The 13,782-nt window shown below is 39.6% G+C and overlaps 1 protein-coding gene across 2 annotated transcripts in view; it reads left to right on the top strand.

Moving 5' to 3' along the window:
* The window catches only part of SMC3 (structural maintenance of chromosomes 3), a 49,576-nt gene that overhangs the window by 19,090 nt on the left and 16,704 nt on the right, over window positions 1–13,782 (top strand). For both annotated transcript variants that reach the window (XM_074959366.1, XM_074959367.1), the window contains 8 exons: window positions 2,222–2,397; window positions 2,618–2,698; window positions 4,793–4,957; window positions 5,725–5,846; window positions 6,547–6,760; window positions 12,022–12,125; window positions 12,377–12,476; window positions 13,199–13,359. In XM_074959366.1, coding sequence (XP_074815467.1) covers window positions 2,222–2,397; window positions 2,618–2,698; window positions 4,793–4,957; window positions 5,725–5,846; window positions 6,547–6,760; window positions 12,022–12,125; window positions 12,377–12,476; window positions 13,199–13,359 — 1,123 coding nt within the window. The remainder of the gene's footprint in view (window positions 1–2,221; window positions 2,398–2,617; window positions 2,699–4,792; window positions 4,958–5,724; window positions 5,847–6,546; window positions 6,761–12,021; window positions 12,126–12,376; window positions 12,477–13,198; window positions 13,360–13,782) is intronic.

Raw genomic sequence — 13,782 nt, 5'->3', positions numbered from 1 at the left:
CTCCATGCCTCTTGCACGCTGGTGGCCCTGCACTTACCACCACCACCTCCTCCTCCCTCCCAGCCCTTCTGCAGCGCTGCGAACAGCTGATTTGCAGCGTTCAGGCTCCGGGAGGGAGGACGAGAACCTGGGGCTGGCAGTAGAGCCCCCAGGCGGGGGCCAGTGGCTGGGACCCTGGGTGGCGGCAGGGGGCCACGCTGGTTGCAAAGCCTCGGGGTGCTGTAGCAGCCCCCGCACCTCCACTTCCCGCGCCTATGGAGACCCACTGGCACTCTGCATTGACCTCCTGTGGTTCGGCAAATTCTCTGGTTCGGCACCGATCAGGTCCTGAGGGTGCCAGACTAGAGAGGTTCAACCTTTACATCTAAAACACAATCCCCAACAATTCAGGAATACTCAATGGACAGACAGCTCTATCTCCAAATTGTCTGGCCTTTATCTTTCATGATCTTCATGTTGACTAAATGTAAATTTTTTTTTTTTTTTTTCTTACAAAAGCCTTTGCTATAAGTAGAATTAGCATTTGTTTTTCAGACGTATCAAAAATTGCCATGCATTAAAAATGACCTATGGTATCAGTTTGTATTAGAATTTAACACCAAAGTCAATTTAAACACAACAATCCTTACATCATCCAAAATAGTACCTGCCCAATACTTTCGATGTATGTTGCCAATTTGTAGATGACAGGAGTGCCTTTAGAAAGCATCAGTCTGTGCAGTCATACAGTCCAACAGAGACAAAAACACTGATCTAGTTTACTGAAAATTCCTGACTTTTTTAAAGCTTTTGAAAGTTGATGGGTTCATTTATGTAATTTAGTTGTATTTATACCAGGCTTCAAAAACAGTGTATTAAATAAGACTCTTCAGTGCAGCTTCATGTTCATTCAGGAAAGCCTGTAAAACATTCTGTTTAATAGTAACATATTGACATAATTATTCAAAGTCCTCATCAACTGCTCAAGAGAACTGTTTGGGAAATTATGGTTATGTATGTAATCAACTTCCCATGAAAATTTTGTTTGCATAGTTAGCATACTCTCTTGCCTCTTTCAGGGGCTGTCACTTTCTGGTAGTGTAAACTAGTTTGCTGAAACCCATTGCCCTCTGTATCTCCAAAATGTTCTTTAGTGTAGTAAATTTTATCCATATTCTAGCTTCTGTAGAAGTGGATAGATCTTTTACCTTTGGTAGCTGGTGTTTAATGGATCGAGCAGCAAGTTGCACACCAGCTGCCTTTTCTAGACCGATGTTATGCATTCTGTGAACTGCTTTAGCTTCATTGGAATGAATCTTGTATCTTGGGCATTGTATCTCAACTTCATTGTGGCATGCATTAATATTCTAGCACCCACTTTTGTTCCTTTTTTAGAGATCTGTTTAAATGAGTGGTTTTATTTGTTTACTCTTCACAATGGGAAGTGTAAAAGGCACTGAACCTGTTGACTCTTGGGAGTCTGCTGTCTTTGTTACCTAGAAGACACACCCATTTGCCTTGCAGTGACACACTTCTCCACCCCATTATGGTCCTTCTGCCAGAGTTTGTGAGGAGGTCCCCGGAAGGCAGCCTGTGACTGTATTCTACAGTTTCTGCACTGGTGAAATTGTCCCCCAGCTGGATCCAGGGCTCCTAGAGTCCCTTTACATCCCCTTTACTTTATGGAAGAGGATGTCCATAAAAGGCTGTTGCTGTGGTTTGTTTAGTCTTCTGACTAAACTTTCATTTGCAATTTAATTATCTTTGTTAGATTTCTGGATTATGAGCTTGTAGAGCACACATTTGAATTGACTTAAGTTACCTTGTACTTGTGAGACATGGAATTTATATTAGACTTAGAGTAGAGACCTAGAGTGCAGTAGCTTTATAAATAGAGCTTTCAATTTTTGATAATTTGATTCCAGAAAATACCCACATATAATATTTTTGGCAAAGTCCAGCGATGGCTTCATTCTGTTACATTTATGCTCGGAACAGTTGCCCATTAACTATTTCCTACTGAGAAACGGAAGTAGAGTTGGAATAGCATGAGCCTTGAAAGATGGGAATTTTTGGAAAGAGGTGTCCAGACCTAGATCTTCATTTCAGTCAATCTGTTTTTTCAAATCAAAAGCTTTACTTATGAATCAAAGATAAGAGAATGATGTAAAAAGAAAAACAAATATTCTGAATATAATAATAATTTAGTTGCTGTCTTTGTCTTGCTTCTCATTTTCTAAAGAGGGTAAACGAGAGAAAATCAATGAGTTGTTGAAGTACATTGAAGAGCGATTACATACCCTGGAAGAGGAGAAAGAAGAGCTAGCTCAGTATCAGAAGTGGGATAAAATGAGGAGAGCATTAGAATACACCATTTATAACCAGGAACTCAATGAAACACGTGCTAAACTTGATGAGGTAAAGCATCTTGTTACCCTTCATTACATATTTCCTTTGTGACGAACACTTAATATTTAAACGTACATAGTCTTGTATGGACATTTGCTTACCGTAAATAGAATAGTTAAATTGTGAAATTTTTGTGCTCGTTAATGTACCAAATTAACATTTTCTTTCTGAATCAATGAGTGATTTAAAAAATGGAACTTATTCATTAAGCAATATTATTTCTGTACAGCTTTCTGCCAAACGAGAGACAAGTGGAGAAAAATCAAGGCAGTTGAGAGATGCACAACAAGATGCTAGAGATAAAATGGAGGTAAAATCTAGAAGCAGTGTACTAACATGAGCAACTCAAGGTTTTTGCATTGACTATACATAGTCTAATTGCCTTGAAAAGTCTTTCGGGTCACTTTTTGTGTGTGTGAACATTTCAGTCAGATATCTCAAATTTGAGTGAATTTAAACACAGAATTTGGAGTTATTTGATTATTTAATGCCAATCAATGGAAAATGAATCCTGTCAAACCAATTTGATATATATAAAATGAGATCACAGGTTTGATTTATAAAGGTAGTAGTGTTGATCTAGGTCTCAAAATGTAGTTGTAAATGCGGGATCATCATTGAGCGGGTGTATTTCTAGTGGGGACCCTCAGAGATTGGTATTTAGCCTTACATTATTTAACATTTTTATTAATGACCTTGAAGAAAACATAAAATCATAACTTATAACATTTACAGACAACACAAAGATTGGGGAGTGGTAAATAATGAAGGACGGGTCAGTGATACAGACTGATCTGCATTGCTTGGTAAGCTGGGCCCAGACAAATAATATGCCTAAGTGCAAATATATACATGTAGGAGTAAAGAATGTAGGCCATACTTACAGGATGAGGGCCTCTATCTTGGGAATCAGAACCCTGGAAAAGATTTGCAGTTCGTGGTCGTTTATCAGCTGAATGTGAGCGTACAGTATGATGCTGTAGTCAAAAGAGCTAATGTGATCCTTGGATGCATGAACAGGGACTCTCGAGTAGGAGTAGAAAGGTTATTTTAAGTCTGTATTTGGCGCTGTTGCAACCGCTGCTGGAATATTATACTGAATTGTGGAGTCCACAATTCAAGAAGGATAGTGATTAATTGGAGTGGGTTCAGAGAAGAGCCATGAGAATGATTAAAGGATTAGAAAACATGCCTGATAGTGATAGACTCAAAGAATTTAGTCTACCTAGAGACGGTTAAGGTTTGACTTGTTCAATCTTACAGGTATCTACATGGGGAACAAATATTTAATAATGGTCTCTTCAGTTTAGGAGAGAAAGGGATAAACCAATTTAATGGGTGGAAGTTGAAGCTATGCAAATTGAGACTGGAAATAAGATGTACATTTTTAAAACAGAGTCATTAGTCATGGGAAGAGTTTACCATGGGTCATAGTGGATTCCCCATCACGGACCATTTATAAATCAAGGCTGGATAGTTAAAAAGATGTACTCTAATTTAAAAGGAATTATTTTGAGGGAGTTCTATGGCTTGTATTTCACAAGAGGTCAGACTAGATCAGTGGTTCCCAAACTTTTCAGCATCACGCCCCCTTTTTAACTTTTGAGAAACCCTCACACCCCGCACCTCTCCTTTACCATCATCCAACCCCCCCGCTCCTTGTCACCTGACCGCCCCTTTTCGGGACCCCCAAACCCCCCTGCTCCTTGTCCCCTGACTGCCCCGACCCCTGTCCACACACCCACCCCCGACAGGACCCCCCCAGACTCCCACGCCTATCCACAGCTCCCCCCCCCCCCCACCGTCTCCGGACCTCGTCCCCAGAACCTTCCATCCCATCCAACCACTCCCTGTCCCCTGACTGCCCCCCCGGGACCACCTGCCCCTTATCCAACCCCCGCTCTCCCTGCCCCCTTAACAGGCCCCTCAGAGCGGCAGGACAGGCTTATTGGAAAGTCTGGGAGGTGGACGGGCGCAAGCTGTGCTGCCTCCGTGGCAGCATGGCTGCGGGGGAGGTGGATAGGAGGGGAGGGGCCGGGAGCTAGCCTATGCCCCTCTTGGAATTTCTTCACTCACTCCCCCCCCCCCAGTTTGGGAACCAATGGACTAGTTGATCACAACAGACTCCTCTGGCCTAGGAATCTGAGTTATCCTATGGGTGTTCCTAAATTTTAAAGCAAATTAAAGAAGCAACTTATTTTTAAGGTTAATTTTAAAGATTTTTGGACTTCATATTGTGGTGACTATTCTTTTCTTCTCACATTCTCTTTAATCTTAATGGTTAAATAATGAAGCTGTCTTGTGCTAATTCCCTTAATGGGTACTGAAATATGGATTAGATCAAGCTGTGATAGAAGGTTTGTGTGTGTTTAATAACATATATTACATAATTCTGTCTGTGTAGGATATTGAACGACAAGTTCGAGAACTAAAAACAAAGATTTCAGCGATGAAAGAGGAGAAGGAACAACTCAGTGCTGAGCGACAGGAGCAGATTAAGCAGAGGACCAAATTAGAACTTAAAGCTAAGGACTTGCAAGATGAACTAGCTGGCAACAGTGAACAAAGGGTGAGAAGCAGCTGCAAGAATAAAATGTACAAATTCAATATTTTGTATGGATCACATTTTTGGCTATAACTTATACGTGTATTATCAGTACTAAGGTATTATGATACCTACTAATAGAATCCTAGAATATCAGGGTTGGAAGGGACCTCCAGGAGGTCATCTAGTCCAACCCCCTGCTCAAAGCAGGACCAATCCCCAGTTTTTGCCCCATATCCATAAATGGCCCCCTCGAGGATTGAACTCACAGCCCTGGGTAGATGTAAGATTTAATTACACTGGAAGAACTTCACAACAATACAAGAGTTCTGTGCCCTGAAGTGTGTAGCGTACTTTTGAGTGCTGTAAAACATGATGATAGATCAGTTATTTCTTTCTGCCCCCATATTGTAAAATCAACTAGCTGTAGCTGTTGTCCTCATCTTTTTCAAGCATATGGTAAATACTAAAGGGACGATGTTGTGAATTGTCTGAAAGAAGATTAGTCAGTGTAGCAGCACTGAGTACAACTGTTCGGCCTGTACTGATCTTTGTTACCCTTCTAGTGTAGCTGCACCTTCTCAAATCTTGCTGATTCAAGGTTGCTCCTGAACCTACCTCTGTCATGTGACAAAGCAGTGTAGTGTCAGACAAGCAGTGGAGTCCATCTAGCATTTTTACAGATCTTAAAATATGTTCCAGAAATGCCGTACTAAGTTCACTAATTTAATGATTATACAAAGTTGATCTGCTAAGTTACTGGTATTAAATATTACTTTGTTTACTTTTAGAAAAGACTGTTAAAGGAGAGACAGAAGCTTCTTGAGAAAATTGAGGAGAAGCAGAAAGAGCTAGCAGAAACAGAACCCAAATTCAACAGTGTAAAAGAAAAAGAAGAGCGAGGAATTGCTAGGTCTGTGGCTCACAGTACAAGGAATTAAACCATTTTAGAAGGAGCAAGAAAAATAATGCCAAAGCAGTATATAACGAAAATTGTACATACATTACAGCTGTTATAAAGTGAGAGAATGCATTTGTCTAAATGGTTTTTTATTTACAAAGAAATACCCCTTTTGCCAACAATTAAAAAAATGAAAAGCGCACACGATCGGTGCTTATGTGGCCCTGTGTTGTATTTGCTTGTTGCTTGCAGCGGCATTGAGTTTGAAGATAATTGTTGTTTCTCAAGAACCTTATTAAAGCTTTGTTCAAAGAATCAGTGATTTACTAGTGAAGAAGGAGGCATTAGAGCCATGTTGCCCTGTTCTTGAAGAAACAAAGTGAGGATCTTTTGCTTATTAGAAAAAGGCAAACTTGATAAGTGAAAAGGAACTTGTTTTCAAGTTTTAAAAAACCCATGGAGAGTAAATGAAAATTCAGTACAACAGTAAATTGGTGCCTCTTAGTTGCTTTGCTCATTTTAAAGCTTTCTCTGAGATAATTATACAGCTTGCAAAAAATAATTCAAAGTGTCTTTTGACCACTGTTAACAGTTTAAAATTAATTTGATAGCACTTTGTTCTTGAAGATCTTCTGAATAAAATCTTCAAATGAAATATGTTTGACATATTATAAAGAAACTTATTTTTTCTCTCTCTGTCTCTCTGATCTAGATTAGCACAAGCTACCCAGGAAAGAACAGATCTTTATGCAAAACAAGGCCGAGGAAGCCAGTTTACTTCCAAAGAAGAGAGGGATAAGTGGATTAAAAAGGAACTCAAGTCTCTAGATCAGGCAATCAATGACAAAAAACGACAGATTGCAGCAATACACAAAGATTTAGAAGATACAGAGGCTAATAAAGAGAAGAATCTGGAGCAATACAGTGTAAGGAGTTCTGAGTTATTACTGCAGAGATATTTTGAGAGGAAAGGCTAAACCACTGGTGAGCAACCTGCAGCCCCTGGGCCGCATGCAGCCCATCAGGGTAATCTGATTGGGGGCCGTGAGATATTTTGCTGATGTTGACTGTCCTTAGGCACCACCCCCTGCAGCTCCCAGTGGCCGCAGTTCTCTGTTCCTTGGCCAATGGGAGCTGTGGGAAGCGGCGGCCAGTATGTCCCTGTAGCCCCTTTGCCTGCAGGTGCCGCTTTCCACAGCTTCCATTGGCCAGGAACAGAGAACCGTGGCCACTGGGAGTTGAGGGGGGCGGTGCCTGCAGACAGTCAATGTCAGCAAAATGCCTCACGGCCCACAATCAGATCACCCTGATGGCCGCAGGTTGCCCACCACTGGTCAAAACTCTGTGTTCATAATTGGATTTGTTTCAATGAATGAGTTTTATTTCTATTTAAAATCTAGAGGACAAGAGAGGGTCTTATTGTGTCCTGCACTATTATAAATGTTTGCATGCTAACACTAATTTTAGAGTCCTGTTCTCAAATATTTTTCTTCAACACCATATATTTCTTTTTTCCTGATTTTGGAGGGAGGAAAAAAATTAGCTAGACAGCATTCAGCAACATCCTCTAAGACTGCATGCCCATGTATTACTGTTTCTGCCAGTTAACAACACTCATGGATAATTTGATCCAAAATTTTTCTTAAGTCTTAGAAATAGTTCTGTTAATTTTTTATTTAAAACAAAAACACTATTCCTTCAACTGCATGTTGCATGGATTTTGCATTTGGATTGAGAGTGTGTTCCTTTGAACCCTGTTAGATAATTGTACAAGTCTTAATATAGGCAAAGCACTTTGTATGCAATAGGAATCAGTTCCCATCTGCACAAAAGAGAAGAGGGACTATCTTGTGTTTTAGTGTGTGCCCTTTGTTATTCAGAACATCTGCTTTCAAAATCTTCTGTGTGATGCTTTAGGGAAGGATAAGAATTTGGAGAACACTGAATCGTAATGCCTAAGAGAAATACTGGTGCAGAAGAGGTTTCCTTAAATTCTGTCAGGTACTCTGTGCTGCTGTAGTATTAAAGGAAAAGTTCTCTAGAAAAAAATAAAGAAATTATCACCATTATGGAGTCTGATCATTCACTTCACTAAATCTCTGATGAAAGACATGTGGAGGAGGATCAAACTTAAATACAGCATGTGGGGTATCTATACAGTGGATACATTAAGTAACTGTTATCATAGAATCCTAGGACTGGAAGGGACCTTGAGTAGTCATCTCGTCCAGTCCCCTGAACTCGTGGCAGGACAAGTATTGCCTAGACCGTTCCTGATAGGTGTTCATCTAACCTTCTCTTAAATCTCCAATGATGGAGATTCCATAACCTGCCTGAGCAGTTTATTCCAGTGCTTAACCACCCTGACAGTTAGGAAGCTTTTCCTAATGTCCAACCTAAACCGTCCTTGCTGCAATTTAAGCCCATTGCTTCTTGTCTGTTCTCAGAGGTTGAGAACAATTTTTCACGCTCCTCCTTGTAACAACCTTTTATGTACTTGAAAACTATTATCATGTCCCGTCTCGGTCTTCTCTTCTCCAGACTAAACAAATCCAATTTTTTCAACCTTCCCTCATAGGTCATGTTTTCTAGACCTTTAATCATTTTTGTTGCTCTTCTCTGGACTTTCTTCAATTTGTCCACATCTTTCCTGAAATGTGGTGCCCAGAAGTGGACACAATACTACAGCTGAGGCCTAATCAGCTTGGAGTAGAGTGGAACGAATACTTCTCATGTCTTGCTTACAACACTCCTGCTGGTACATCTGAAAATGATGATTCCTTTTTTTGCAACAGTGTTACACTCTTGACTTATATTTAGCTTGTGATCCATTATGCCCCTACGTCCCTTTCCCCAGTACTTCTTCCTAGGAGGTCATTTTCTATTTTGTATGTGTGCAGCTGATTGATTGTTCCTTCCTAAGTGGAGTACTTTGCATTTGTCTTTATTGAATTTCATCCTGTTTACTTCAGATCGTTTCTCCTGTTTGTCCAGATCATTTTGAATTTTAATCCTGTCCTCCAAAGCGCTTGCAATCATGAGGAAAACCTTTTCTGTGTAATGTTGGCAACGACACGCTGCATACGTTATCACCTAATAATAATAATAACTTTGTGGATATTATTTATGAAAATAAATTCTTATCTTCCACATTGTGACTTCAAAGCTTCTGTGAATATTTTTGTTTACTGTCTGGTGTAACTTTAGTCCTTGAGGCCTGTTTCTTTGCTTTGTTTCTCCTTTCCTATGGCCTTTAGCACTGCATGCTTTCCTGTTTCCAGTTTAAAGCTAAATATCAGTTGTCACTCCGCAATCTTGTTTGCTTTGTTAGATTTTCATTTTTATATGTCTCTCTTGAATTGTAATTGTTTTTGCACAGGTTTAAGCCCTACAGCCTTATAAGGGTGTGCCTATTTAATATGAACCACTTATAAATTACCTTTTACTCTCACATGTGGAGGGAAGCTAGTTTCTACCTACTTCAAAACAAGGATTTATTTTTAGACCTGACTTTTTACACTTACACTTAACTTTTTTGTTCAGTACTAAATCAATCTGCCTGAAGTTTCACATGTGGTAGGTTAAGGTATAATTTTCCTAGAAAACTTTACAAGGCATTTGAAACTCAGGCTCAAAAATTAGGTGGTTTTTGCTCCCCCCACATCTTTTAAATACTTGGCATAGGAGCAAAATATAGTCGTATTCCTTATTCACTATGTTAGTGTCCCACAGGGCTTTAGCTTCCCTAGAAGGGTGTCCAGAGGAATCGTTACTTTGCCTTCCTCTGCACCAGCCACAGGAGCTGGCCAGCCGTACAGCGGAGTATATTCTGTACCGTTTTGTGGGGTCTAACTATGGGTGTTTTCCCTTTTTTGTATATGACAACTCCAGAAGGCATTGGGAGTAATGCCTTCTAAATGCTCCACCTGGGGCACTGCATAAGAATATAAGAATGGCCCTACTGGGTCAGACCAATGGTCCATCTAGCCCAATATCCTGTCTTCTGACAGTGGCCGGTGCCAGATGCTTCGGAGGAAATGTTCAGAAAAGGGTCGTCATCAAGTGATTCATCTACTGTCGTCCAGTACCAGCTTCTGGCAGTCAGAGGTTTAGGGACAGTGAGAGCATGGGGTTGCATCCCTGAGCACCTTGGCTAATAGCCATTGATGGACCTATCCTCCATGTGCTTATCTAATTATTTTTTGAACCCAGTTATACTTTTGGCCTTCACAACATCCCTGGCAATGAGTTCCACAGGTTGATTATGAATTGTATGAAGTACTTCTTTTTTTGTTTTTAAACTTGTTGTCTATTAATTTCATTGTGTGACCCCTAGTTCTTGTTATGTGATGAGGTAAATAATACTTTTTCTCTATACCATTTGTGATTTTATGGATCTCTATCATATCCACACGTTATCTCTCTTCTAAAATGAACAGTATCAATCTTTTTAATCTCTCTTCTCAGATGGTGGTAGTTCCATTCCTCTACTCTTTTTTTGTTGCCCTTCTTCGTACTTTTCCCAATTCTAATATATCTTTTTGAAATAGGGTGACCAGAACTGCACACAGTATTCAAGGTTTGGGCATTTATATTGGCTACCATGCATTTACATAGTGACATTATATTTTGTCTTATCGTATGATCAAAGATCAAATATTTCTTCTTTACCCCAGGCCTATGAGTCCTGTGGCTAAAAGCCACAGCAGAACATATGTTGAGCAGAATATTGGTCTGTCCTGTGTTGCTGTCCAACTAAGATATCGTGCATATTTTCTAAAGGTTCAGCAAGACTGCAGAGTATTAATGAAGGGATAAGGAATGTTCCTGATTCTGGATGGGAGAATTGACAGCAGCTTTGATGGCACTATGCTGGCTGTTTTGTTGGAGCCTTTAATCAAGGTTGAACGGTGGCCTATTCTAATGGTGTTGATTTTTCCAGACTGTTTAACACCCCCAGTATGTCAGGAGAAGCCATACAAATGAAGAATCAGTTCTAACCAGTTACATGGCCATGCAGGGGGTATGCCCACTGCTAATGCCATATGCTTGATGTGCTGACAGATGCAGCTTTTACAATCTCTATTGCATAATAAATCTCCTGAACTTGGTGATAAATGTGAAACCTGATAAAGTTTATGAACATAGTCACACTGAGGAAGAAAGTGTTCTGCCAGTGTAAACCATATTTTGGAAGAGAGCCATGCTACTCGAGCAATTCTCTTTAGTTGGTTGAGTGAGGGAAATGGCATACCACTCTGGCTATTTTTACTGGCAGAGTTCCTGCAATAAACCACTCTCAAGCCTCTGTTTCTTCTGGAAGTGAAAAGGATCTTGTCGGTGCTGAAACGTATGTGTGTGTAAAATGACATATACACAAATGCTTCTAACCAAGCTAAAATAATTGGCTGTTTTTTTTGTAACATGGAGGTGTTTTGGAGAAATTGGTCTGGAGACTGGAAAAGTGAGCAATAAAAATAAAAGATTTTAAGACTGCAGAAAATAGTAGTACTATTATTAAGAATCCTAAAGTTATTACTTGTAAATTCCTAGTCATTGAGCTGCTGAAATAAATGAAAGCTCTTAATTCCCAGACAATGGGGACAGAGGAATATCCACTGGCAAGTTCTCCAGATATGCTGCATTAGCAGAGTACCTGCAGCTAAGTAATACCAGTACTTGACTTTATTGGGGAACACACTAGAACCTTGATTATAGCAAGAGTAGCATGGAAGGCTAACATGCAATATATTCTTAGCCTCAGAGGCTTATTATTTTTGTGTTGTGAAGGAACAAACTTCCAAGCAGATGGGAGTAATGTGTCTCTTTGATTCCAGTTTATAGTGTAACCTATGATGGTTTTGAGTATTTCTGCCAATTCTCTAATCCTTTTAATTCCAAAGGTGGCTGGAACATCCGAATCAACAAAATAAATCTCGTTTTCTTCTTTGTCCTTCTTGCCTGGCTGTTAGCACCCAGTTTCTTCATAGTCTCCATGCTGCTGCTGCTGACCTCTGAAGATCTGTTTTTTCTTACCACTTGAGTAATTTTAGTGCAAATCATGGAAAAAGTTACAGGAATTAATTCTGAATTGTAATATAGGGATTTAAAGCTAGAATTGGATAATAGAGGGATTTAAAGCTAGAGTTTTACAGTTGAAAGATTTATTTTTTTTTATGTGCATTAGAAATTGGACCAAGATCTTAATGAGGTGAAAGCTCGTGTTGAAGAACTGGACAGAAAGTATTATGAGGTGAAAAACAAAAAAGATGAACTACAGAGTGAAAGAAAGTTAGTAAATTTATTTAAAATTTGTTTTATTATGTGTAAAATGTAAAGAGTGCCAGCTGTATAGTCGTTAACTTGGCATAACTACTTATGTATTTTTAAATACAGTCATGTTTTGGAAGTTTAAACATCTACATTTCAATTTTTAAAAAATTACTGCTCTAGAAGGAAGTTAACCCAGTTTTACTTGCTAAGAATTTTCTGGTAATCAAAGTGCTTAATAATGTTAACCTGGCTTTTGTCTCATTTTGTAGTTATCTATGGAGAGAGGAGAATGCAGAACAACAAGCTCTTGCTGCAAAACGAGAGGATTTGGAGAAGAAACAGCAACTTCTTAGAGCAGCAACAGGAAAGGTGAGATACTGTGCATTTGTGAAAGTTACTAATTGATTATCTGACATGAGGAAAGGTTTCATATCTTTTAAAGATAATTGCCACATCTTTTAGGGGAAAAAACAGTCTATGGCTGCAGATCACAGTACCAGAACTTTTTCATAAGCCTTATTTTTCAAATACTTATCGCTCTCTGAAAAAGAATGATTTTTGGGCTGAAATATCTCCTATTTATTCTCAGCCTAAAGCCAGTTTTTGGAGGGAGAAATTTTTTGCTGAAATTCAGTTTGAGTTTATCAAAGCATTGAAAAACTGGTGGCTCTCAGACTCTCAAATTACCATGCCTATTGGTTCCTGTATCCAAAGCAGGAGCTTGCTGTCAGTGGCTGGGAGGAAACATGTGGTGGCCTTAGAGTAGTCAGTGACAGCTCACATGCACCACCCATATGGGTAGCCATGTGTTGTCTGCAGTCCTAACAAGAATTGATCAGTGATTGTGGCCTTCATAAGGCCCAATGGCTGACACTGAGCAGCTGAGAGGCAGATCGTGAATGACCCATGATCTCAATTAGAAATCACTAACAAACTTGAAATCCAAGCAATAAGCTTACAAATATTTTGTCAGTTTATATTTTAAACTGGCAAGACAAAGGACAAAAAATTCTAGATTAGCATTATTTGTAGGTCACGTGATCCTCAAAGTCTAGTAATATGAGTTATTCATTATATTTTTTTTATGACAGGCCATTCTAAATGGTATAGACAGCATAAACAAAGTCTTGGAGCACTTTCGCCGGAAAGGCATAAACCAACATGTTCTAAATGGTTACCATGGAATTGTGATGAATAATTTTGAGTGTGAGCCTGCTTTCTACACTTGTGTTGAAGTTACTGCAGGGAACAGGTAAATTATACTGTATTGAATTCTTCTTGAGTTTGAAAGGGTAAGAGGAAGACGTTCAACTTCATGCATGTTGAAAGCCAGTTGCTGGCACAAGCTTGCCATAGGAGGGTTTATTTTTTGATGTATACATTCGGCCTGCTGTCAACTTTAGTTGCGTGTATGCACAATAATCAAATCCACACAGTATCAAAAAGACACTGAAAAGAGCTCTTTACCCGAGTAAAACTCACTACCCAAATTACACCCTTCCTTCTCTCAACCTGTCCCCTTAGGAAAATCCTTGCTGTGTGCCCAAAAGCTCAGTAGGCTTGGGCTGTACTGAGCAAAACTGTGGGGAGGAGAGCAAATTCCAGACTCAAGAGCTCTTCACTGAGTCCTTCCCATAGTCCATTATGTAAACATCTAGAGGTTATTTGCCCACAT

The sequence above is a fragment of the Natator depressus genome, chromosome 7, assembly GCF_965152275.1.
Source record: "Natator depressus isolate rNatDep1 chromosome 7, rNatDep2.hap1, whole genome shotgun sequence".
Lineage (NCBI taxonomy): Eukaryota > Metazoa > Chordata > Testudines > Cheloniidae > Natator > Natator depressus.
This window is presented reverse-complemented; position numbering and strand designations above follow the sequence as displayed.